General features: G+C 53.6%; 14 protein-coding genes; 7 read left to right on the top strand and 7 right to left on the bottom strand.

The window, feature by feature from the left end:
• The window catches only part of CHC_T00002430001 (hypothetical protein), a 3,798-nt gene extending 3,599 nt beyond the window's left edge, over positions 1-199 (bottom strand). Inside the window, exon 1 of the mRNA XM_005713587.1 lies at positions 1-199. This exon is cut by the window's left edge and continues 3,137 nt beyond it. Within this exon, the coding sequence (XP_005713644.1) occupies positions 1-199 (199 nt within the window).
• Positions 200-566: 367 nt separating this feature from the next.
• Positions 567-3,321, top strand: CHC_T00002429001 (hypothetical protein). XM_005713586.1 is given in 2 exon segments: positions 567-3,260; positions 3,261-3,321. The coding sequence occupies 1 exon segment, from the start codon at positions 567-569 to the stop codon at positions 3,258-3,260; it is 2,694 nt and encodes an 897-aa protein (XP_005713643.1). The 3' UTR covers positions 3,261-3,321.
• A 1,127-nt stretch (positions 3,322-4,448) lies between these two features.
• CHC_T00002428001 (hypothetical protein) lies at positions 4,449-4,930 on the bottom strand. XM_005713585.1 is given in 4 exon segments: positions 4,449-4,494; positions 4,495-4,578; positions 4,683-4,850; positions 4,851-4,930. The coding sequence occupies 2 exon segments, from the start codon at positions 4,848-4,850 to the stop codon at positions 4,495-4,497; spliced, it is 252 nt and encodes an 83-aa protein (XP_005713642.1). The 5' UTR covers positions 4,851-4,930; the 3' UTR covers positions 4,449-4,494.
• A 540-nt stretch (positions 4,931-5,470) lies between these two features.
• Positions 5,471-7,601, top strand: CHC_T00009486001 (ATP-binding cassette, sub-family E (RLI), member 1). XM_005713584.1 is given in 2 exon segments: positions 5,471-7,309; positions 7,310-7,601. 1 exon segment carries the CDS (start codon positions 5,471-5,473, stop codon positions 7,307-7,309), a length of 1,839 nt encoding a protein of 612 aa, XP_005713641.1. The 3' UTR covers positions 7,310-7,601.
• Positions 7,602-7,622: 21 nt separating this feature from the next.
• CHC_T00002427001 (hypothetical protein) lies at positions 7,623-8,279 on the bottom strand. Its single transcript, XM_005713583.1, has one exon. The coding sequence runs from the start codon at positions 8,277-8,279 to the stop codon at positions 7,623-7,625; it is 657 nt and encodes a 218-aa protein (XP_005713640.1).
• A 140-nt stretch (positions 8,280-8,419) lies between these two features.
• CHC_T00002426001 (hypothetical protein) lies at positions 8,420-8,755 on the top strand. Its single transcript, XM_005713582.1, has one exon. It carries the CDS (start codon positions 8,420-8,422, stop codon positions 8,753-8,755), a length of 336 nt encoding a protein of 111 aa, XP_005713639.1.
• A 1,284-nt stretch (positions 8,756-10,039) lies between these two features.
• Positions 10,040-10,795, bottom strand: CHC_T00002425001 (hypothetical protein). Its single transcript, XM_005713581.1, has one exon. It carries the CDS (start codon positions 10,793-10,795, stop codon positions 10,040-10,042), a length of 756 nt encoding a protein of 251 aa, XP_005713638.1.
• Positions 10,796-11,507: 712 nt separating this feature from the next.
• CHC_T00002424001 (hypothetical protein) lies at positions 11,508-11,630 on the top strand. The gene has a single exon (XM_005713580.1). The coding sequence runs from the start codon at positions 11,508-11,510 to the stop codon at positions 11,628-11,630; it is 123 nt and encodes a 40-aa protein (XP_005713637.1).
• A 7-nt stretch (positions 11,631-11,637) lies between these two features.
• On the bottom strand, positions 11,638-12,606 carry CHC_T00002423001 (hypothetical protein). Its single transcript, XM_005713579.1, has one exon. It carries the CDS (start codon positions 12,604-12,606, stop codon positions 11,638-11,640), a length of 969 nt encoding a protein of 322 aa, XP_005713636.1.
• A 382-nt stretch (positions 12,607-12,988) lies between these two features.
• CHC_T00002422001 (hypothetical protein) lies at positions 12,989-14,323 on the top strand. The gene has a single exon (XM_005713578.1). The coding sequence runs from the start codon at positions 12,989-12,991 to the stop codon at positions 14,321-14,323; it is 1,335 nt and encodes a 444-aa protein (XP_005713635.1).
• Positions 14,324-14,573: 250 nt separating this feature from the next.
• CHC_T00002421001 (hypothetical protein) lies at positions 14,574-14,906 on the bottom strand. Its single transcript, XM_005713577.1, has one exon. It carries the CDS (start codon positions 14,904-14,906, stop codon positions 14,574-14,576), a length of 333 nt encoding a protein of 110 aa, XP_005713634.1.
• Positions 14,907-16,107: 1,201 nt separating this feature from the next.
• Positions 16,108-16,284, top strand: CHC_T00002420001 (hypothetical protein). The gene has a single exon (XM_005713576.1). It carries the CDS (start codon positions 16,108-16,110, stop codon positions 16,282-16,284), a length of 177 nt encoding a protein of 58 aa, XP_005713633.1.
• A 4-nt stretch (positions 16,285-16,288) lies between these two features.
• On the top strand, positions 16,289-16,405 carry CHC_T00002419001 (hypothetical protein). Its single transcript, XM_005713575.1, has one exon. It carries the CDS (start codon positions 16,289-16,291, stop codon positions 16,403-16,405), a length of 117 nt encoding a protein of 38 aa, XP_005713632.1.
• A 1,893-nt stretch (positions 16,406-18,298) lies between these two features.
• CHC_T00002418001 (hypothetical protein) lies at positions 18,299-19,776 on the bottom strand. XM_005713574.1 is given in 4 exon segments: positions 18,299-19,074; positions 19,075-19,104; positions 19,253-19,414; positions 19,651-19,776. 3 exon segments carry the CDS (start codon positions 19,774-19,776, stop codon positions 19,075-19,077), a joined length of 318 nt encoding a protein of 105 aa, XP_005713631.1. The 3' UTR covers positions 18,299-19,074.
• Positions 19,777-23,655: the final 3,879 nt, after the last annotated feature.

Genomic DNA, 23,655 nt, shown 5'->3' with positions numbered 1-23,655 from the left:
TGAGCCTCCCGGTCGCGAAAGGAGGCGGCGGCGAGCGGAAGGTGGGCGAGACGGGGGAGCTCGGGCGCGGGGGAGCGCGCGAACGGAACGGGCCCCGCGGCGGAGGGGTTAGGGAAGGCGGGGTGCGCGAGTGCGACTCCGGGGGGCGGCGGCGGCGTGGCTGGAAGCCGCGCGAGAGGAAGTCGGGCGAGGGCGGCATGCTAGTGTGCGGAGGGGGCGAGGTTGTCGGCGCGGGGGAGAGGGTGAAGGGGGGAGGTGAGTGCGAACAAGTCGATCGGGTGCGACTCCGGAACAAAGCGGCATGCTTTGCTGCGACACATCAACGGACCGCAGTGATGATGGGCCGTTGAGCCGTGAGGGCCGTTGAGCCTTTGAGATCAATCATCCGCCACGTGTTCCGTACTGACACGTGTACTACGTGCAACCGTGTACACGTTTGATTCCCAACTCCTGCTCGCAGCATTCTCCCTCACGTTTGGCATCGCTCCCCTGCGACTGTCGGAATCGCCTCACCGTTCCCTTTCGGAGCCAGAACGCACCCCCTGCTCCTCCGCCCGCCCTCCGCGATGGCGCCGTCGCACTCGCCGTCCGGCCGCGCGCGCGGGCACGGCGAGTTCCTGCGGTCGTGGGAGAGCGCGGCGCCGCTGATGGACAGTCAGCTGCGCCTGTGCGCGACGGTGGAGGCGCAATGCGCGCCGTTGCCGCATGCGAAGCCGCCCGATTCGGCGGCCGTGCCGCGCACGGGGGGCGGAGAGGAGGAGGACGCGGCAGGAAGAGCGCGCGGGGGAGCGCACCCGTACAAGGGCGTCGACGGCCTGCGCGGGCTCGCCACCGTCGCCACGGCGGAGGACTTCCACGTCTGGCACGACGAGATGGAGCGCCGCCTCGAGGAGGCCAACGAGCACAAGTACCGCACGCTGGTCGTCTCGCTGCAGCGCGATCGCGACACGGTCGAAGGCCTGCTGCGTGTGGCGGACGCGGCGGACGAGGCGCTGCGCCGCGTCAAGGAGGGCAGGCGCCTCGTGGACGAGGTCGTGGTCCGGTTCAAGTCGGACTGCGAGAATATGGTCTCGGATCGGAAGAAGATGGGCGAGCTGGCAGACGCTTTGCGCAAGAGGCTCACCTACTTCGAGGAGCTGGAGACGCTCACCACCAAGTTCGGCGGCGGGAAGGATGCTATCGACCCTACCCACCCTGACTTCGTCAGGCTCCTGCATCGTTTGGATGAGTGCGTGGCCTACGCGTCGAGCTCGACCGGAGCCGTCGCGGAGGCCGACGGTTATCTCGCTAGGTTTCTCGAGCTGCAGAGGCGCGCCTTCACTTCGGTACGCGACCATACGGTTACTGTGCTCAGGGATACCGCGAATACTGTTGCGAAGGAGCTCAAGAGCGATCGCGCGAGTGGCGCGGGCTTTCGACATGCCGACTTGACCGACGCGTCCAAGGAGTATTTGCGCTTTCGCACCATTGCCCCAAAGGTCAAGTCGCTTATGACCGAGCTGCACTCTCGCGCCAAGATGAATCCCGCTGGGAAGGGGCCGCTGACTGGAAGGGATGGCGGTGGGGATGCCAGAGGGACGTACGGCCGGGCGGTGAATTCCATTTCGGACCCGTACTCGAATCCCGCAGCGAGCGGGATCTCGGGGCTTAATACTAACCCGGCGTTTTCGACGAGGAGCACTGCGCTTTATTTGTACTCTGATTGTGAAGAATGCTTTTTTGAGCAGCGGAAGAATCTGCTGGAACCGTCAGTGGCGGCGCATATCAAGAGTTTGGGTGATGTTCGGAATATGATCGCGCTAGCCCGGCTGGGCTCGGCGCACGTGCTGCGCGTTTGCCAGTTGGAAAGGCAGCTCTACGAGCACTTTTTCCCATCCGAGGCCTCGGATGCCGATGAGAGTGCCATGCTGCTATCTGCTTTACGCGGCGTTTGCGACATGGTATATATCGAACTGAGGCCGCAAATCGTCCAGGAGGATGACCTCGACAAGCTCGTGTATCTCATTGAAGTCCTCAAGACAGAGATTCTTGGGGACGAGGTGCCGCGCCGTGGGTTCGCAGGGAAGGCATTTGCTCCGTCCGCCGTGCGTGCAATAGCCGACGCCCAAGAGCGGATTATCTTCCGTGCGGAGGTGTTTATGCGTGACGGAATTCGTGGTTTTGTACCGAAACCAGAGCATCTGGATTATCCAGAAAGAATCCTCGAGCATCAGAGGCAGATAGCTGCGGCTTCTCGAGGCACTCCAGGTGCGGGTCAACCGACTTCGGCGGGGGCTAGCTCGCATGGAGCAGGGGCCGAGGGAAGCGAGTCGTCGGAACGCACCTCGCCAAAGAATGAAGTGCGAAGTATTGGCATATACGCAACATGGTATCCACCTGTGGAGCGGACGCTAAGGCTACTATCGATGCTCTATCGATGCGTTGATGGCGAGGTGTTTGCCGGAGTTGCGCAAGAGGCTGTTGCGATTTGCGTACAATCGGTTGGCTCTGCAGCAGCAAGAATTGCTGCGATGGATAAGCCAAATGCAGAGGATCACGCACAATTGTTTCTTGTGTGGCAGCTGCTGATGACGCGCGAGCAAATATCCCCTTTTGATGTGGAAATGAGCTACACAGAGCATGAGCTCGATTTCTTTGAGCTTCGTTCCCTGTTGGGTTCTGTGATGAGGGGACAGTTATCGGCAAGATCATTGACTGCTCCTCCAACTGTGAGAGCGACAGTAGTGGATTCGAAACGGGAACTTGACCATCGCGTGCGGGGGGCGTGTGAGTCGTTTATTCTGAAGACGACGCGATTGCTTCTTGATCCTGTGTTGTCTTTTCTCGCCAAGTGCAATGCGCTACCAGTACCGCGGAAGGGTGCACACACCGAATTGGGTCCCGGGCAAGTACCCGCGACGCCCCCCAAGGCTCCGTTTGATATTTTGAAAGCCAATTCCGGGTCGTTTGCGCATCCGAAGCGCCTGCGGGAAACATGGCAGAAGGTGAATGAGGCTGTAAGTAATGAGCTACCGGCGCTAGTGAATCGAATGAAGATCTACATCTCTAAGGCAGCCTCTCGGGCGGTGTTGCTACGTCCTATTCGAGCAAATATCGCTGAGGCGGCGACCGAGTTGCTCTCGTCACTGCAACTGCGGTACACGTTGGACGAGCGAGAAGTGATTGGTATAGACGGCGAACAAGTAGGAAAACTACTGGACGAGGTAGATAGCATTATGGGAATTGCAGCGCGAACACCGATGGCCGTGAACCGATCTTGACGGGGGGAAAGCGATGTGCGATGTAAAAAAACAGACTGGCCAGTGAAGGTTTTTGATCTTGCTTCGTGCGCAATAACTGCATCATTGCGACCTGAATTTCCATCCGCAGCTGATTAGATTGTGCCAATTAGCTGACATGTCAGCCACTGTAACTGCAGGCAACGGTCGAGCCGCCACGAATCACACAGGTGAACTAATTCGTCTTTGCCAAGCAGCTTAAACACATGTAGATTGCTCGTTAAGGTGTCGCATGCCCTCCTCCATCAACTTCTCGCCGGCGCCAATGAAGCGGTAGCGTCCGCCTTCTCCCTCAATTGACAATGGCCGCTTTTGCTACACCTTTCCCTTCGCCCCATTCCAAATTTCGCCGACATGTTCCGCGACGCAACGCCGCAAAGCGAGCACAAGTGTGCACCGCCTCTCTCAGGGGGCGCCCAATTCGCACCCCCACCGCGCCGCCACCGGTCCAATCCCTCCCATCCCCCCTCCCGCGTCCTATCCGCATCTCGCCCCGCTACACCGCCGAATCAGCTCAATTCTCCACGGTGGCCTCGACGCTCACGCCGTCCGTGTTCTGGCGGTTCCTGCTACTCTCGGATGGGCACATAATCCAGCACCTAGTGACGCTAACGGGCGGGCAGATCCGGCTGACGCTACTGGGTACGTCCTTCTCGCCGGAGACGGGGACTGTGCAGCGGCGGATCGCGCTGCTCGGCGCCGACGGCGACGCGCTTCTGTACGCGACGACGGCGTGGGACTACGACATGTACATGCGGCTGATCGCGGGCCGTGAGCGCACGCCGCTGTGGGAGGTGTTCCGGACCAACCGGCTGGCGTGCGGGCGCGAGATCTGCGCCGTGCACTTCGGCACGTGCGCGAGCCTGGAGGGATACTTCGACGTGCCGCGCGGGTCCGGCATGTGGGCAAGGGATTACGTGTTCACGAAGAAGGCAAGGCCGATAGTTAGCGTGCACGAGGTGTTCTCGCCGAGGCTCGCGGCGTGCCTCGGGCCCGTGATCCCGCCCGAGGGCGTCGTCTGCGCGGCAGAGACGGAGGAGGAACGGAGGGGGTGGAGGCGCGGGGGGGCTACGTGGCGGGAAGCTGAGGATGCTATCGGGGAATGATCGGAAGAGGCGGCGGCGAGCCAAATGTGGATGCGGCTGGTGCAGAGGGCTTTGCGTGGGATCATTTACAAAAAAGTGACATGGCTCTAACGACGGCGTTTCGGCAGCGGTCACTTGGGGACGTCGCTGGCGAAGTAGCGGAATTGCGCGCCTTGGCGCCGGGGGTTGTTGCCGACGGGATGTCCCTCTAGTCGCTAGTGAGGTGCCGTGGCGCATTTGTGCGTAGAAAGAGGAGGGACGTTAGTAAACAAGCGCGTTGTTGATCACGGTTTTTCTGGGCGTGCGCGCACACACGTACCAATTCCCGGGTGATGCCGTAGTAAGCCAGGGCGGGGACGGCGAAGCCGAAGACGGCGAGCCTCGCCCAGTTGCCGCGCGAGAACTTGAAGACGTGCTCGCAGTTCTCGCGGAAGGCGGCCCACTCCTCGATATGGATGTTCTTTCGAACGCCCATTCCGCCCACCATGGTGATCGGGGGCGCGCGCAAGCGTGAAAGGGAAGGAGTGAAAAAGGCTACGGTGGCGGGGGGGAGAACGGGAGGCGAGAGCGGGAGGGGAGGTTAAAATGAGGCTATCGGTGTGCGCGAAGCTGGACTGGATGAAGACGGAGGCGAGAGGAGATGAGCTGTAATGAGCTGTAATGATATGTAATGATATGTAATGAATCTATGTGTAATGCCGGTCTGAGGCACCTGCGACAAGACACGACTTACACGTGGTGCGAATAACGATTGATTGGCCGCGACCGCCGAGGCAGGTCCCCCGCCCGCCGTCACCGGCCGTTGTCACCGGCAGTTGTCACCGTCCGCAGCGCACGCCTTGCACGCCTTGCGGTAACCAGGACAATCCCTTCCCGCACACCAGTGAACCCCCCTCCGCCAACGCCCGCCCTGCTTCCACCTGTGCCACCGAGCACCCCGCAGCCTCCTCGCACGAGCGCCGACAGGGTTAACCCGTTGCAACGACAGAGGGAAACGCGCTTTTCAGTCGCCGTCAGTCGCCGTCTGCCGTGACACAAGGTTCCGACCGCACCAACCTGTCTTAACTAACTCTCTTTGGCGAAGGACAGGAAGAACTTCCCTTCAAAATGGCAGAGAAGCTCACGCGTATTGCTATCGTGAACGGTGAGCGATGCAAGCCGAAGCGCTGCTCGCTGGAGTGCAAGAAGAGCTGTCCGGTCGTACGCATGGGCAAGATTGGCTGCCTGGAGGTGACGTCCAAGAGCAAAATCGCCAGCATCTCGGAGATCCTGTGCGTGGGCTGCGGTATCTGTGTGAAGAAGTGCCCGTTTGACGCCATCCAGATCATCAACCTGCCCAAGGAGCTGGAGAAGGAGACCGTGCATCGCTACGGGCCCAACTCGTTTAAGCTACACCGTCTCCCGGTCCCGCGCCCGGGGCAGGTCCTTGGCTTGGTGGGTACGAACGGAATTGGGAAGAGCACCGCGCTTAAAGTCCTCGCCGCTAAGCTCAAGCCCAACTTGGGGCAGTTTTCCTCTCCGCCAGACTGGACTGAGATCCTGAACAACTTCAGGGGCAGCGAGTTGCAGAATTATTTCACAAAGGTCTTGGAAGATGATATCAAGGCCATTATTAAGCCGCAGTATGTCGACGCTATTCCGAGGGCAATCAAGGGCGAGGTGGGAGAAATTGTTAACAGGAAGGACGAGAGAGATGTCGCCGATAAAATCATCAATGAGCTACAGCTCGGAGGTGTCCTCGATCGCGAAATTAGCGTATTGAGCGGAGGGGAGCTGCAGAGGTTCGCGCTTGCCATTGTTGCTGTGCAAGAGGCCGACGTGTATATGATTGACGAGCCAAGCTCATATTTGGATGTGAGGCAGAGATTGAAGGCCGCAGGCGTCATTCGAGGTCTGCTCGTCGAGAGAAGCAAGACTTATGTTATTGTTGTCGAGCATGATCTTGCCGTACTTGACTACCTCTCCGATTTTATCTGCTGTCTCTATGGCAAGCCGGGTGCGTACGGTGTTGTTACTCTTCCATTTTCTGTTCGAGAGGGGATCAACATTTTCCTAGCCGGCTTCATCCCGACGGAGAACTTGCGCTTTAGAGAGACGGCTCTTCAGTTCAGATTAGCTGAGACTGCCGATGATGACGAAGAGGTCGAGCATCACCATCTGTACAGCTACCCAAAAATGACAAAGACGCTGGGTTCGTTCAAACTTCGTATTGAACAGGGCTCTTTCACGGACTCGGAAATTGTCGTCATGCTTGGCGAGAACGGCACCGGCAAGACAACTTTCATTCGTATGCTCGCCGGCCTGATGAAACCTGACGATCCAACCGTGGAAGTCCCAGAGTTGAACGTCAGTTACAAACCTCAGAAGATTTCTCCTCGCTTTGAAGGAACCGTGCGACAGCTCCTGTACAACAAAATCCGAGACTCGTGGACGCACCCGCAGTTCATGACTGATGTGACAAAGCCAATGAATATGGAACCGTTGCTGGACCAAGAAGTGCGACATTTGTCTGGTGGAGAGTTGCAACGTGTGGCGCTGGTGATGGCGCTTGGGAAACCTGCTGACATTTACCTGATTGACGAACCAAGTGCGTACCTAGATTCAGAACAACGTATCATCGCGGCCAAGATGATCAAGAGATATATCCTTCACTCGAAGAAGACTGCTTTTGTGGTAGAGCATGACTTTATTATGAGCTCGTATCTTGCCGACCGGATAGTTGTGTATGAGGGAACACCGGCTAAAGACTGTATAGCGTGCACGCCGCAAAACCTTGTGTCAGGAATGAACCGATTTTTGAAGAATTTGGAGATTACGTTCAGAAGAGACCCAACGAATTTCCGCCCAAGAATTAACAAGATCGACTCCGTCAAGGATAGGGAGCAAAAGCTTTCGGGGCAATACTTTTATGTGGATGTCGCCTCTGACGACAGGGATGCGGACTAAACTGCACTGACTCGTACGATCTCCGCCTCAAAGAGATGTTGTCGCACAGCAGGAGCCACCAAATCGCCAGGGCGGACTCTCGCGCTTTGGATTGCGTTTCGAGTGCGCTTCACGCTGCAATACAGCAATCCAGATGGGGGTAGTAGCAAGCCTTAGCACATCAGTGTGGCAATTAGCAACAATGTCAGAGAGCTAGAGCCTAGGCATGCTCCCCCGCGGACAGCCCGTCCCTTTTGAATAGAACAATCAGTTGCAGGCGTTGACTGAAAGAATGAAGTGAGTGAACCGACAAGCACCGTGAGACGACAGCAATTCACTGACTCTTCTCCACTCCAGTAGACCCGAACCCCCCAGCTCCCCTCTCCGTCTCATCCAGCTTCTCCACGAGTTGCACCCCGACCGTCGAGATCTTCTCCAGCACCAGCTGCGCGACCCTATCCCCGACGCTAACCTTGAAGTCCTCTTCTCCGAAATTGAACAGCACGACGCCGACCTCCCCCCTATAATCTGCGTCCACGACGCCAGCCCCCACGTCGATGCCCTTCTTCACGGCGAGCCCGGACCGCGGGGCGACGCGCCCGTAGCACCCAGCGGGGATGCGCACCTGCAGCCCCGTCTTGACGACGGCGCGGCCGCGCGGCGGCACCACGCACGCTGCCGCGGCGGCCAGGTCGAAGCCCGCGGCCAGCGGCGAGCCGCGCGCCGGCGCCGTGGCGTGCTCGTTCAGCAGCACGACTTGCAGCGCGTCCTCCGCGGGCGCGGGCGTCGCGCGGTCGCGCTTGGCAGGCGCAGCGGACGCAGACGGCGGCAGCTCCCGCTTGGCGGGCACGTGCGCGGGCGCGGGCGTGGTGGCGGCGGTGGAGGGCGGCATCGGGGCGAGGCGCGGGGGGCGGCGGGGCTGGGAGGGGGGACGGGTGTGGCTGTGCAGAGGGCGGAGGAGGGCGAGGCTGGTTATGAAGCAGGGGGGCATGTGGGTGTGCGTGCGGGGGGGCCGAGGGGCGGGAAGTGAGCATTTACGGGCTCTGGGCGCGGGGATTCGAGCGACACTTTATCGGGTGACGATTTGGACACTGTTTGGCGCCAAAATAATCGTTTCCCGCCAAATTTGAAATGGATTGCTTCAAAACTGCCCGCAAACCGGGTTGTGGTGTAAGCATTGGGTGCGAGGGTGTGGTTCGACGGGTGAGGTTTGACGGGTGCTCTTTTAAACTTGATCACTGCATAGCGCACGTGTTAAATACCGCCAAGTGTATGTCTGCAAGAATTCGTGCCTCGAAGTCGATTGCCTACAAGTTGTACCGCGGTCACTGCTCCTTTGCTGCAGCCAAGACTCAGATCCAACAACGTCTCAACTACGCAATATGGTCCAAAGTTACTGTGGCCACCTCCATCCTCACCCGCATGCCGGCGCATGCCACAGACGTTGTCCACCCACTCCACGTGTAAGCGTGAAATCTACCGTATGCGTTAGGATATGCCCCTATGATACCCTGTGATAAAGAAAAAGAGAAATACATCCGAAACGACAGTGCATTCCCCTGATCTCTCACCAACTCAACCCCAACTCAGTTCTCTCTTCTCCGCCTCGCATTCCCTGGCATTTCATCCACTTCCGTTGACATACCTCCGTCGACGTACTTCCGTCGACGTCTGTCAAACACTACACCTAATCTCTCGCCATGCCGCTATCCTTTACCACGCCGCCGTCCCCATTCCCCCGCCCGCGCCGCCTACCCGCGCGCCAGTCGCCCCGCCGCCCGCGAACAAGTCCCCTGCGCGCGGCCCTGGTCCCGCTTCCAACGGGCGTTCAGCTGGAGGTGCTCGACGCCCCGCCGTACCCCCCTCTGCACGCCGGCTCTCCGCCGTCCGCCGCGCTCCCCAAACCGCCGCTGCTCTTCGTGCACGGAAGCCTGCACGGCGCGTGGTGCTTCCACCGCTTCCAGGCCTTCTTCGCGAGCCGCGGCTTCCAAACGTTTGCCATCTCGCTGCGTCGCGCGGGCAGGTCCGTGTGCGACGTCGACGCCGTCCCGACGGCGGAGGACCACATCTACGATCTGGACGCCCTGCTGGCGCATCTGCGCCTCCCGCGCGCCCCGCTCGTCCTGGGGCACAGCATGGGCGGCTTCATCGTGCAGAAGTGGGCCGCGCGCCACCCGCCTGTCGAGCCCTGGCGCATGGTCTTGCTCGCCAGCACGCCGCCGAGCGGCACCTCGGCTTTGGCGTGGCGCATCACCAAGCAACTCGGGTTTTGGAAGTCCATGCGACTGACGATGGGGTTTGTGAGGAGGAGTTGCGTCAACGATGTTGGCATTTGTCGCGAGATGTTCTTTTCGAGTAAGGCCGCCGAGGGGTTTGTGGAAGACATCGAAGGGGATGACGCCCTCGTCCGGTACATGGCGGACATGAAGATGACACAGACGTGTCTCGACTCGAAGAGTATTAATACCCCAGTGGGGGGGACGGGGGCGCTGAAGGGGAAGGTGCTCGTGTTTGGTGCCGAATTGGATAACTTGATCGACAGAAAAGCGTTGGAAGAGACGGCTGAGATGTGGGATGGCGATTTAAAAGTCTTGGAAAACGCACCCCATGACCTCATGTTATACTCCCAGTGGGATGTTGCAGCGAAGACGATTCTTGACTGGATCGAATCAGAAACAGCGCAGTGACCGCTTGGCCCAATTTTGTTAGGAACGGCTCGACTTCCCCATGACCGTGATCGAAGAAAGAGCCTTATGAAACCATTTGCTCTCTATCCTTATTTACTGGAAAGATCGCCGCGCTAGTGTTCCCCGATAAGGAAACAGAGCAAGGCTTCAAAGGCTTCTTCGCAACGCGCACTCTTTTCCAAACCATTGTAGGTTGTAGGTTCCCATTGCCGAGCTGCCCGTGATCGTTTCCCCCGATGCACCACATTTCCCCGTTATCCTTGACAATGCACGTGTGATTCTCACCCGCAGCCACGGCAATCGCTCGGATTGTGATGTCCGCTGTAGGCGAAGGTGGCGCCAGAGAAGAGTAGTTGTGATGACCCAACTGACCCCATCGGTTGAACCCAAAGCTAAACACAGTCCCATCGCGTACGAGCATCACGCTGTGTTGTCCGCCACCAGCGACCGCCCGCCCTGCCAATTCACCAACAAGGCTCGACTTGCGCACTTCGCCCGAGGCCTTTTCATGACTCCGCAGCCATGGTTCTGCAGAAACTCCAAGTTGAGCCCACTGATCATTACCAACGCCGAAAATAGTCCCGTTTCTATCCAACAAGATTGTGTGTTGTCTGCCACATGAGGCGTCTCTTATTCTTACTCCGTCTGGTAGAATCAGCTTTCGAGGAATTTCGGGATCAACGTCACTTAAATCGCCAACCTGACCCAATCCAAGCTGCCCGTGTGAGTTCGAGCCCCATGCAAACGCCTCTCCGCGACTTGAAACGGCAATACAGTGCTCCCTGCCGCATCTGACTTTTTCGATTGATGTGCGCCTCATAGCCCCCTCGAGTAGTCGCGCCGGATCAAAAGTCTTCTCATCTACGCATTTTGAAACATGCAGCTTCCCTCCAGAATCCAGGATAAAGATCTCGCTCGAAGCTTCCCTGACAGCAACATCTACCGCGCGTTCACCCAAATGAATTTGTGCGACGTTGTCCGAATCCTTCGATACATGGAACCCATGCACATTTCCGTCATCATCGACAGCGGCTCCCAGACTTTCCGCAGCCGACACCTTGACGATTTTGTCCGAAATGCCAGATATCGATCTCGGGGAACGCCCGAACTTTCCACCCCAGACTACAAGACGACCGGGTAGCGGAACCAACCTTCCAATTTCTAGGCCGTCTGCCGGTTTCTCCGCCACAAGCCAGCTCAGCCACGACCCTCCTTCCCCTTTTCCATTTTCACTGCCAGCAGTATTCGGTCCATAAACTAGGCCGAAACCACTACAGACTGCCGCAGTCGCCCCCCAAAAGTACTTCATCAGGTGCGCGCGAATCTCACTGTAGGGAAGAGGCAAGCAAGAGCCTGGGGCGATAAGACTTCGTCTGCTTGAGGGCGCGATACCAACGCTACTGTAGCGCCTCCCGAAAAAATTGTCCCTTCTGACCAATAATCTGGCACCAACTGGCTCAAAATTCAACGAAATTTCGCCTCATAGCTGGTCTCGACTTCCTACATGATGTGGACTTGTTCCCGATAACTACATGCCCCGTCTTTGTGGTCAGTCGTGCTGGGCGTTTCAAAAAAGCGAAGGGCTCAAAAAGTGTCATATAAATGACAGACGCTTCCAAATTGCGTTTAGAAAAAAGCCTCAAACTCTTGTTTGAAACCAACTTATCGATCATGGTCAGACGATTTTGCAGTCGAGATGCCTTTCCTGACTGGTAAAACCTTCAAATATGCATCACGCCACGACATTCCATTTGCTGCGTTGACTAAAATCTCAACACAGTGATTCACTGTTAGGACTGGAGTTCCATGTTGCAATGAAATGTTTCTATCCAGGTTGAGGCGGGCCGTCTTGATTCCAAGTCGCGTAGCCTTGTCCATGGTGGCGCATCGCAAACGGTTGCGGTCCACGATCCCTCCAACAACATAAATGGCGTCTGGGTCCATGGTCTGAAGTACATCCTCGGCATCGTGAGTTAGATATACCATTTTCTCCTTCTCATGCGTCTCCAGTAGACTGTTCTCAGAGAGCTTGACTGGCCATGTTTCCCATCCCTGGGCTGAAAATGACAGAACAGGTTTAATCACATCGTCAATGCCTGCAATTGACATGGAGAGTGGCACCATATCGCTCTCCACACACTTTCTCAGCGCATTGTAAGAATAAGCCAACTGCCGTGCCAAGCTCCTCTGCTCCTTTTCAAACATTTGATCGTTCCAGCCCAGGTCTATGCAAACTGAGTAGCGCGTACGATTCTGCAGGGCGTCCTTTACCTTTGCTCTCTTTTCCCGTTCCTCCGCGCGGCCTGCTTTCATCGCCGCGGCTCTTTCCTGGATGGCCCGCTCGCGTTCTTCCGCGGGAAGTTTCTCAAACCTGGCTTGCCGTTCGGCCCTCTTTTGAACCTTCACGAGTGCCTTTTGTCGCTTTTTTTCTTCCTTGCGTGCCTTCTTGCGGTCGGCAAGGCGTTTCTCGCGAGCGACTTTCTTCTGTGCATTCTTGGAAATGCCCTGCAACTCCGTTTGTCCAGTTCTGCGGCCATCCTCGCGTTCTCCGCGCGCAGCCGGAAGTCGCGCTACGTGACCATGATCTCTTGGAGCCTTTTCCCAGAAAAGTCTGCTCAATGCGACTCCCATTGTGACGCCCGCACCAAAGTCATTCAGACAGCTTCCTTAGCTTTCCTTTCTCGTCGTCCACAATGGGAGCGGAGGTTGCGTCATCGACAACCACGGTGAACCTCATAATATGATGTCATATTATGACCGGTCGCCAAGGGAGGAGAAATTTATAAATCCTTCTCAGATTTTTCACCAAATTTTACTCATCGAACCCAAAAGGAGTCATGCGGGTTGTTGCCTCAACAACCAATCAAGTGTGAGCAACAGTTACAGGGATTTACGCCGCCGCCTTCACAAACCCTGAATCGTAAGCAACGTACCAGCGCAACGCACCCTCAGCGTTGCTAATTAAGCCGGTGAGCGGGAGATTGTTCGACATACGGCGTACAACTTTGCGCAGATGGCGTCCACCGGGAGACACCGAAAGTTAGCCGACTCGTATGACTCAGACGATGACGCCCCGATAGGAAACATCTTGACTACAGCGAAGGCAGCCGAGTTGTGTCCCAAGCCCCATCGCCTGATTGCGCGAAATGGAGGCTTCACATCCTTGGCGGACCTCTCCACTCTTTCCGCCCTTGACTACATCGATTTGCGAGGAAACGCTCTCACCTCCGTCGAAGGCATTTCATCCAACACACGTTTGAAAACGTTGATCGTCAAGGAGAATAAACTAACAAACGTCGACCACATTCTCTCCACGAAAGCTTTGCAAATTCTCGACATCTCCGATAACAATTTCGTTTCTACAGACTGGCTTGCGAGGGCCACTTTTGCCGGCAGTCTGGTCGCGCTTGTCGCGCGTGGCAACCAGTTGGTTGTGCTGGAAGGAATGGCAAGTCTTCGAAAATTAGAAACCATCGTCCTCAGCAACAATCAGATTGAGGATCTTGCTCCTGCTATGCAACTGACCAGTCTCATAAAGCTCTCCGCCTCGAATAATGCTATTCGCAGTATTCCTCCTTCTATTACAAACCTCTACAACCTACGAGAACTACGTTTGGCTCACAACCGTCTCGCTGCCCTTCCCCCCAAGGAAGTCCTGGCGAGGCTGTCATCACTCAAGATTTTGGACATTGGCCACAACCGAATCACGAATATCGATAGCCTGGCTGCGTGTAGTGGAAGCCTGGTACAATTGAACATTGCGGGAAATCCCGTTTGCACGAAAGAAGAAAACTTCACTGAAGCACTGCGAAAATTATGCCCGAAACTCGAAATTATTGATGCGCGTCGGATTGCGGGAGGACGAAGGAAATTGCGCGTCAATAGACAAAGATTAGACGCTGGCATGCCGTTGGAACCAGAACGCAAGTTTGCTCGTCCACCGTCAGCGTACTACGTTCAAAAGGGGAATGATGAGAAATCTCTTCGGAGAGATAAAGAGCCTGCAGTGTTGAGTTCAGCAGGTGGCAATGAGAGCGAGACGAAGAAGCGAAAGGCGGACAGAACCAGTCAGGGAATGGTTCAAAAGGACTCTATGCAGAGGGGAGAACCTCCAACAAAGAAGAAGCAAGCAAGCCCAAAGGCATCTGACGAAGAAGATGATGACGCTCTAGATGCAGCTCAGTTCATCGCAATGGCAACAACGAAAGCTATCTCAGTTGGAAACAGCAATTCATCACAACTGGCTATTGAAAAACAGAGCAAACCGAAGACAAAGCAGAAATCCATGGGCACAGTTACACAGCGCCAAAGCGTAGAATTTGGTTCAGGCGGAGATAGCAAATGGTAGCTCGGAGCAGTCGTATCATCGAGCTAAACCGTACTGAGTGAGGTTATCGAAACTCATCCATCGTGGCGCTTCATGCAAGTGAATTTTGCGAGACTTCCGGTTTCGATCTTACGACAGGCCTTCCTCACCAGACTTCCGAAGGTAGCTATTGGTTCATGCAACTGGAGATATAGTGCGAATAGGGAGAAACGAATCGTATCAGGCAATCCGAGGAAGGAGCGTATGGAAGATGTCACCTATGTTTACCCTCCTATCGTTGCATTGCATCCAGCAAGGAATGGCCGTTCCCAGCCTCGTATATTTTCCATGCCTTGAAGAATTCCTCGGGGTCAATGAGCCTACCTGCTTTACTATCATACTGGGCGAACAAAGGATCACCTTGTTGCGGAGGGTGTGATATAAGCAGTCTCACGCCCCGCGATAACGTGTACAATGGCCCTGAAGACATCGACGAGGCACTGCCCATGAAAACGTCGGCCGCAATCATTTCATGCATACTATTCAGAGTGTCCTCACTAATATGAAGCTGGACCTCAAGCTCCTTTCGGAGTCTGTTGCGAAGTCGACCATCAGATCTTCGCATTCTCTTAATGGCACGTGCCCACTGTGCTGCTGAGCGAGGCTCTTGTTTTTCATTATAGTATGTCTTGTCCATTCCGTCGACATCATGCGTGGTTTCCCCCAATTTTGAACGTCTTCGTCCTTCGCTGTAAATGTGCACAATTGCATGGGCACGGGCGAAGGTCCCGTTCATTGAGTCAATTATATCAACTACGTCTGCAATAGCCCTCGCGTAAACCCGATCAGACAACATTTGTCTCCTCCTGTCGGTAAAGAAGTCGCCGCGACGGACATGTGCAGCAATGTTCAAATGGCGTTCGTCAAACGGTAAGCTTTTTTTGCGCTGTCGCCAAAAACCTTTCGGCCATAGTCCTCCTACCTGCCTCCCATGCAGGTTCCAGTACTTGTAGCGGAACCACGGCCCAGTCCGAGATGTGTTCCTATTTGATCCTGCAAAATCGCATGCCCCAGGTGGCACTTGGAAAATTGTGTGACTTTGAGTGTTCTGGGTTAGAACATTGTGCAAGCTTGTGTCACAACGAGTGGACCAGCCGTGTCTTGATGTGCAGTTATATACAAGAAACGACGGCAAGGTAACGACGCGCTGCAAGCCAAAAGTTCCATTCTTTTTAAGTGACTCACAGGTAAGACATTTCTTTGTTCCCGATGGTTGCTTATAGTAGGAGACGGACATTGCGCAATCTTCCCATATGTTCTCTCGTGGAATTTCACCCCTGCCCCAGCCGAAAAAGTTGTCCACGGTGTATTCATCGTCCCTCGTCAATGACTCGTACGTGCTGTGCCGATGTGTTAGGGTCAAGTTAAGTTTGGTTGCCAGCGCAACCTCAAAGTTATACATGAAGAACATATGGCCCAGGCCGTCGTCCATGCTATTGCGAACCGATGATAACAACAAGCGATGTCGTGACTGCGCAAGCGATGGAAGCCTTGTATAGGCTATATTGTACCAGGACACGAAGTAGCGGTTCCAGTTAGCGGGGTAAGGAATGTATTTGAAGGTTGGCCCCTCGAAAGACTGAAGAACTTCCTCTACAGCAGAGCTGTTCATCTTGCACTCCTCGGAAGTACAGATGAGCAATCTTGAAGACAGCGAACCATTCTTACTGTCCAAGAAATGCCTCATTGAGAGAGACGGTCGCCATTTGAAGATGCCAAAAGCATTGGACAGGAAGAGAACTGTTGACAAAAAGAGAAGCTGAAGCATGGCGATGCGATATGAGAGAAACGAGGACGCTATCGGCCCTCATGGCATGTACGTTAGCATATGCATTGATTGTAATGGCAACAGGCAGGTTCCCTTTCAAGACAACGGTGTATATCGAAATGCCAACGCAATGAAAGTGATACTAGACTTGCATGACGACCGCATTGACACGTGAAGTGATGTCATGTCTAAAAGTCGAAATTAGAACTGGGATAGAACGGAGATCTCAGGTGTACATGAACATTGAAATTAGTCTGGTGCCAACACCGGTAAGAGTGCATAAGACGTGGCAATGAAATGGAGAAGTTTTTTCGAAACCTTGATAAACGGTGTTTCAAGTTTCAAGGGCTAGAAATAGAAAATATATTGGGCTGAAATTGTAAGCCGCACTGGGGATTACGCAGCGGTGTTAAACGATCTAGATCCCTGTGCGAGGCCCGCTGAGACTTTCCCGCAAAAGAGCAGAAAGATTCATTCAGAAGCCTGTCTAAGTAGACATGAAAAGCAACGTCTTTGGGGCCTCCTGTCTCACACCCGTTCGCGCTTGAGATCGCGACTGTGATTGTGATGTTCGAATTAAAGAAAACGGTCTGCACGCCGTGACGAAAGAGCCGTCCCCCAATCGAGACACCGTTCACGCTGTCTGTTTTACATCCTACCGACCTTTTGAGCTAACCTACAGTCACGAATTCATTGCAGAACACGAAATGCGTTCAAAAAATGCGTCTCCTTCAGTGCTGTCTGGTCTGATACTGCGTTATCTGCGCAGAAAAACTGTATCGCTTGGTCTGTCATGCAGTAGTCAGCTGTGTGCAGCCGTTCAAGAATGTTGTTTCCGTAAACAAGGAGCGAGACCTCTTTTTGCACTGCCGCCTTAATGTCAATTTACGTCCCCCACTTGTCCACACTTAACTGGCGCAATTACCCCTGTCCCTGCTGTCTCTATCGTAATCATCCAATGAAATACTGCCAAGCGACATATATGACCCACTCCCCATCCGCCCGTTTAAGATCTGCTCCCGCGGCAACCTCACATTCTGCAACCGTCCCGCCACCACGGATAACTCCCTTCCTCCTTCACGCTCGCCCGCTCTCCGCACAAAACTCACGCAGTATAAGACCTTTCTGACGCGGACGACAACTGGCCTCTGTCCGCAACCTTCCTCAACGCGGTCGCTCACCTGCCATCCTCAACATGGCTTTCATGGACACCATCTCGCGGCTATACAACTCCGTCAGTCTCTATCTGCGTCTCTTCATCCTCCGAGTCGTCCTCTTCGTCCGCCAGAACATCGAATACCGCACGGCGCCCGCTGCTCACTCATCCCGCACCCTTCTCGTCCTTGGAGATGCCGTCGCCATGGGCCTCGGCGACTCCATGGGTAGCCTGGGTGTAATCTCCCGCCTCCCGCCGATCCTGCGTCAGGAATGCAACGAATCCGGCATCCGCCTCTACTGGCACGCCGTCACAGCCGGTGTCCTCGGTTCGAAGGCCAAAGATTGGTTGCCGAGCGCCCCGAAGAAGCTCTTTGAAACTGCTTTAATTCGTGGCATGTTCAAAAACGCTAATGTTGTTGTCATTTTACTTGGCGCACATGACGATTTGCGTAGCGAAGGTAAGGAAACTGCAGAGGCTGTTTCCAGAATTGCTGAAGGTGTTGTACGTCTTGGGAAACATTGCGTTGTCTCTACATTTGCAAATGAGTATCCTGTCAAGTCAGAGGATCATGCCAAGGTAAGAGAGGCAAACGCTATTCTGAAGGCCGCTTTGCAGGAAGTGAAGGAAAACAACACTTCGCCACGCTGCGGAAGTATCTCTTGGGACGTCGAAATGGCAAAGGTTTACGCTCTTGGCAATGATGTCCTTACGTTTGAGAATGATTTCATTACTCCCAACCCTGCTGGTTACAGACTGCTCGCGAGAGAAGTATATGAGGCTTTTGTACCGGCAGCAAAAAAGGTTGAATGGGAACATTGGAAACAAAAGTTGTCGGGATAAGCGTCAGTTGTTCATGATCATATCACCATGTCATATCTTTGCCTGCCGTTCTTGTAGATTATCCAATGTCCAGTATCCAATGTCCAATATCGGAGCAGATCACGGGTATACACATCATAGCGTTTGAGGATCTAGAATTAAATGTACATCAACGCCTTATCGAGTCCAGGCCTTTCAGAGTATTTCATCGACAAATCACTTGCCACTTCCCTTTACAACCTCGTAAGACAATACGAGATGGCACTGCATCGATAGTATTTCGACCATTTGGGGCTCCGGGTACCTCCATATCCGCAAGAGTTTCGACTTAAAGGTATCGATTTCGAAAGCAAATGAGCGCAAGTTAAGCTTTGGTATCATGTTGAAAGTTGACGTGAAGCTACTACATCGGCATCTACTTCAAGTCTCGCAAAAGTTTGGAATACTTTGGTGTTTCGCTCTTAACGCGAGTTTTCCCTCCACCCGCACGAGCAGCCGCCAGTATGGCTTCCAGCGACGTTGCACCGGGAGAAGAACTAGTAGTCTTCGTGTTAGACGCCTCCTGTGCCTCCTGAGCCTTCTTCTCCGCAGTCTCATCGAAAGCCGTTGCCCTCGAAGCACTTGAGACTGGAACAGGGGTAGCTTCCTCGGAAGTTTCGACGATTGAGGCATGAAAAGTCTCGACGACACTGTCGAGGCGCTCAGCAATGCTAGTGAGCTTCCCGGCCATGTTCATGATTTCTTGTTCCTTTGCTTGAATTTTGCGTTTCAGCTCGCGCTCCTCGTCGGTGTCTCCTGCCACGATTTGAGGCACGGACCGTCGCGCCTTCGGGTCGTCGGCAACTTGTGCCGCAACACGGGTTACACTTCGCACTCTTGCAGATTTTGCCTCTGTATTCAATTCGGGACGCGGCGCGTCCAAGGTGCTCTGGAATCGCTCTTTGGGTGGAGGAGCTGGTTCTTCCTTTTTCTCCTCAAATCTGCTCATCAAGGCTCGCATACGCGCAGCCGGACTGTCTGATGACATCGCAAGCAGGAGATAGCGATGGGGCAAGGTGTAAAATTGGGTCAGTATCCTTGTTTACTCTGCGAAAACGGAAGAGTGAACAGCGAGCTCTATGAAGCAGTGCGTTAGAAAATAGAGGTTTGGACCGAATGCACTTACCTTCCGCCATGCTGGAACGCCCCTTCTGTAAGTAAAAGGTTCTGGAAGGCAGGAAGAAAGTTGGACTAGCAGAGCCGTGACTAACGCAGCATCAGTGCACTGCACTCCCTCACCCCACTTGGAAAGGAAGAGGAAGAAAACCGGAAGCTGCTGTGCGTCCCACTGGATGGTGAGAAAATGATGGTCTTTGCGCCATCAGCAGTGAGCTGGTCTGCAAAAGTGGGCAGGAGGAGGCGACAAAAGGTAAGGACTGCCAGAAAATGCATTCTTGGGAGATTTAATTTGCGAAAGAAATGCCAGAATTTTGGCTTGCAATGCACGGTTTGACGCTGCACCAACTGTACTGGGCGGCGACTCTGCAAAACTCAAAGCTGTCTTTTTGGCAAAATATGCAAAACAGAAATTTTTCTTTTTTTGGAGCGGCCCAGTGGGTCGCTAGTCGCGTTCTTTACTCCTTTCGTTACAGTGCGTGGTCCGTCAGGAAACAAGCACAGGGCACGTACTTCTGCACGTGACAGGTCCATCTCTAGTGTCTGTTGGACTATTTTATTCTTGACTCCGCTTCCTCGACAAGAAAGAAAAAGATACGTCTGTCACCGTACTTGGCTTCTGACTTGAGGACAGAAAGAACTTTGTGAGAACTGCATGTTCTTCGTGGTCGTTTTTAGATATGCCTGGAAAAGAAGCTTTTTTAAACCACCTTAAAACTGCATGTAAAATAACTTCGAAACCAAAAAAACGCCATTTTAAAAAGGGAACTGTGTACTCAATCTGCATTACATTCTTAATCGTTCTGCTGCAGAACGAACCGGGATAGCAGCTTTGAATATGCAGAACTTCTGCATAAGCTGCTATCCCGGTGTTCTGCAAAATGTTATTGGCGAAAACAAGTGCGTTAAGGAAAAAGTGTCCAAGATAGCGTTTAAATGTTCAATTTAATTTATATATTTTTGCAAAAAAAGAGGACCTCCCCGTCCTCACATGATATGAAAACACTTTATCACACGGTATCATAGACGCATATCCTAACGCACACGGATATATAATGAGAACAAGCCCCGGTCGGACAGACACTTGCATGTGTAGGTGCTACGCCAGATTAGGGTAGTAAATGGTAATCAGCAACGCCGTTCCGCTCCACATCTTACCCTGTCTACCGAATGTGCGGTGTGGCATCTTCGATTAACATCCACACTCATTAGCAGTACTATTTGCCACGCCCGTCCCTCCTCACGGTCCTAGTCAGTGATGATTCCTAATACATATCATTCATTCGCCTTTTTGAATCCTTTCGCATTGCCCGTTCAGTTTGGATGCTTCGGACAAGTGATTTCACAGCAAAGTGAAACCCAAGCCCCTCCATTCCTCTCGCCAAAGGACACTGTATCTTCGTCTTCGACATGTATCAAAGTAGCATAGCGCCAGAGATTTTGTATTTACGCATGCAGCAAAAACAAACTACACTACAGTATCACGAACAACCATTAATCATCAGTTTCGCTGCAATTCTTCATCAGGTACCACGTCGAGGAAAGACCAAATCCAGTCTTTGCGCATCCCGTTGCAGTCAAAACAGAACCATGAGTCACATAGCATCCGTTCTTCTTTTCAGCTCTCTCAGAGTACCCCCCATCTCCTTAAGAGCCGCACTCAGCTGTGTGATCAAGTCCTGAATCTCTCTCTTGCCTGGTTTGGAGCTCGACCAGTTCTGAGGACTGCTTGGGGCGGGCATCGGAGCCACGTCCGAGTCCGTCCTGCTTGATATTTTCTTTACCATCATTTGCACATTGCCATCATAACCATCCTCACCTCTTCCTGTCATGCTCGGTATGGATTGCAGACTTTTTAGGGGATGCACTTGAGAAACATTGGAATCTGTTCGGCTCGAAATCCTTTTTACCATCTTCTGCACATTGCTTTCTGCAGCAGCACTCGGTTTCTTTGTAGCCATGTTTTCAAAAGCTGCAGGATGGTTAGTGGGTTTCCGACATTTGTAGTGAGAGAGAATCACAGAGAAAGGAGCTTGTCAGAAAGCTATTGAAACAAAAACTCGTGACACTTTTTAAATGCAGAACTGTCCAACCCACTCTTCACAACTTCTTTCGTCTTTGTCTTCTTAGGCTTGCTTGAAGCTCGCAAATCTCCCGCTTTGGAAAGAGTTATTCCGCCTCCGACTTCGGCTCCGGAAGAGTTCACAACGGTTGTCGGAGATGTTTTCTTGCGGTCATGTCCAGGCTTCCGATTGTGGGAAACGTCGCTGCCGATTTTCTTCTCCCACAGATTAGCCATCTTTATTGCCACTTCGGGCTGGTGTTTGTTTCCATACTCATCTACAGTGAGCATTGTCACAGTCGTAAAAAGGAAGGCCGGCAGACGTGGTCAGATATGGATTTCGTCTGTCAAGTAGGAGGTTCTTCATTGAGATTGATGTATGATGAAAATGTATACCTTTCGTTACCTGAGAAGAATGTTTCATGCCTGAGAACGCCCGTGCTGTATTTGCAATCCACTGGTCGCAAGAGTCTCTTGTGCGGGGATACCACCTGTTGTCGACCTGGGTGCAAGACACAAGCGTTTGCTAGACAGCTGCTTTTCCGCCCGCTTTTATATACAGCTTGAAAGCATATGCTGTTGAGCCAAAATTGGGGTGCGGACCCTCTCATGAAATCAATGTGTAATACTTTCCGATCCCTCTCGAACTCGCGTAATATCTCACACAAAACAGAAATGCAATTGGCTGGCAGTCATTAGTCAAAACTGCACATTCCTTCGTCAAAATATTCCCCCATTTGTCTTTCAAGATAAGATCGGGGGGAACCAAGAAGTCATTTCCAGCCCACGGACCAGAGATTTTTTATATGAAGACATACTATGCACTTGTCGCAGGTAAGCAAAGATGCCCTGCTGTCTCAGCGATGGATGCTGTTAATGTAGCTCGCTTTGAAAAAAATAACAACATCTGAGACAGACTCTTTAGGCTCAAATGTCCTCTGAGTCCGGGTGAGGTCGCTCTCGTGATACAGAACTCTCGCGGACAACTCCTTGGCCGTAGCACACATAGTCACACAGATTGGGAATCAAAACGCACTTACACAAGCCTCGTGGATGTCCCCGCACCCATGAATGTCCTCACTGTCCCATTGATTGCAACTTGACTTCCCCACCTTCCCTCGGTGAAGCTTCCTCCCTCTCTATTCACCTCCTTTCGACCCAGCCGCCCTCCCTGGATCCGAAACTGGCTGTTGCGCTCATCCCAACCCCTCTCGCACCTTGCGAATTCTTTCTCCGGCCCTCGTGGTCCACTCCCCAAGTTAACCATCCCCAGACAGCGCAGCGTACAGTCTACCCTATCTGCGAGCACTTAGCTCGACCGCGTTTAACTATATGTATGTGACACTAGGAATCTCCAAGGGATTTCTTGAGTTCTGACTCAGACAACTCCAATGGCGTGTGGCGTTAAGCTCCCAAAAACCCACGTTCCTCCCGCCCTCATGTTCAACCTCACCACGCCAACGTCTCCTCCCACACCGGCCCCCAGCCCCCTACGCACCCTATATCCCTCCACGCCGAGTCTGTCCCGACTTTTTCTTCCTCTTGCTTCCGCTTTTCTCCATTACCCCAGCCTGCGCCTTCTCGTCATGAGCCACTTTGTTTTGTCTTTTTTTTCCTTGCTCTTGTTTCTCTTATTCGCTCGCTTTTGGTATATTTATCGGGAAGGGAATTCGAGGCACGAAGTGAGCCGCGAATAAAAACTGAACTTCTTGATTAACGTGGAGGGACAAGACATCACATGCGAGGACATGGTGTCGGCCAACGCTTAGCTGAGCTTAACGCGGCCATTCACATTGCAGAGCGCATACCTCAGCAACCAGCGGCTCTCGCTAGATGGGATGAGATGATAGTTAATATGCCTGGTTTCTTCCAGGCAGGGATAGACCATACAGTAGAACTACGGGACGGTGAGCTGCGACTATATAAGTACAGCATGGAATTCGTAAAGGCTGAAAATGATATGCTTTCGTACTCTGTTGTACAGGTGCCACAGCTGCAGGGCCTTTGCGTGCACCCCAATGCTGAGGACCTCTGGCACGACGGCGTGGTTGAGAGCATGATCAGGAGCTCGGGCCTGGTCCATAAGTTAGTCACGAGCGGGCATCGATACATATCTAGCAGGAGCGCTTACGCTTGCCGGGTACCCCGGGACATCCTGTCTGAGAAAGGTATCATAGCGGAATACCTATTGCGTTCTTCGAACAAGGTGCAACCCACATGCTGGGCAGAGTGGAGACGAATGGTTCTTCGGAAATGTGGCATCGGCGCAAGCACTGGCTATACTTGCGAAGGTGCTGGTAGCTGCGGTTAGGGCAGTGCTGATGACTGCAGTGAACAGCCAGGCCAATTAG

The sequence above is a fragment of the Chondrus crispus genome, genomic scaffold (genome assembly GCF_000350225.1).
Source record: "Chondrus crispus Stackhouse genomic scaffold, scaffold_138, whole genome shotgun sequence".
NCBI lineage: Eukaryota > Rhodophyta > Florideophyceae > Gigartinales > Gigartinaceae > Chondrus > Chondrus crispus.
The sequence above is the reverse complement of the archived record's forward strand: the minus strand, read 5'-3'. Positions and strand labels throughout refer to the sequence as shown.

Coding starts and splice junctions, on each gene's coding strand:
- CHC_T00002429001 (XM_005713586.1), top strand. CDS start 567: ATGGCGCCGTCGCACTCGCCGTCCGGCCGCGCGCGCGGGCACGGCGAG.
- CHC_T00002428001 (XM_005713585.1), bottom strand. CDS start 4,850: ATGGTGGGCGGAATGGGCGTTCGAAAGAACATCCATATCGAGGAGTGG. Junction 4,579..4,682: donor ACGGCATCACCCGGGAATTG/GTACGTGTGTGC, acceptor GCACCTCACTAG/CGACTAGAGGGACATCCCGT.
- CHC_T00009486001 (XM_005713584.1), top strand. CDS start 5,471: ATGGCAGAGAAGCTCACGCGTATTGCTATCGTGAACGGTGAGCGATGC.
- CHC_T00002427001 (XM_005713583.1), bottom strand. CDS start 8,279: ATGCCCCCCTGCTTCATAACCAGCCTCGCCCTCCTCCGCCCTCTGCAC.
- CHC_T00002426001 (XM_005713582.1), top strand. CDS start 8,420: ATGGATTGCTTCAAAACTGCCCGCAAACCGGGTTGTGGTGTAAGCATT.
- CHC_T00002425001 (XM_005713581.1), bottom strand. CDS start 10,795: ATGAGGCGCACATCAATCGAAAAAGTCAGATGCGGCAGGGAGCACTGT.
- CHC_T00002424001 (XM_005713580.1), top strand. CDS start 11,508: ATGCCCCGTCTTTGTGGTCAGTCGTGCTGGGCGTTTCAAAAAAGCGAA.
- CHC_T00002423001 (XM_005713579.1), bottom strand. CDS start 12,606: ATGGGAGTCGCATTGAGCAGACTTTTCTGGGAAAAGGCTCCAAGAGAT.
- CHC_T00002422001 (XM_005713578.1), top strand. CDS start 12,989: ATGGCGTCCACCGGGAGACACCGAAAGTTAGCCGACTCGTATGACTCA.
- CHC_T00002421001 (XM_005713577.1), bottom strand. CDS start 14,906: ATGCGAAGATCTGATGGTCGACTTCGCAACAGACTCCGAAAGGAGCTT.
- CHC_T00002420001 (XM_005713576.1), top strand. CDS start 16,108: ATGGCGATGCGATATGAGAGAAACGAGGACGCTATCGGCCCTCATGGC.
- CHC_T00002419001 (XM_005713575.1), top strand. CDS start 16,289: ATGTCATGTCTAAAAGTCGAAATTAGAACTGGGATAGAACGGAGATCT.
- CHC_T00002418001 (XM_005713574.1), bottom strand. CDS start 19,776: ATGGACCTGTCACGTGCAGAAGTACGTGCCCTGTGCTTGTTTCCTGAC. Junction 19,415..19,650: donor CCAAAAAAAGAAAAATTTCT/GTTTTGCATATT, acceptor CTCACCATCCAG/TGGGACGCACAGCAGCTTCC. Junction 19,105..19,252: donor GCGTTCCAGCATGGCGGAAG/GTAAGTGCATTC, acceptor CGATGTCATCAG/ACAGTCCGGCTGCGCGTATG.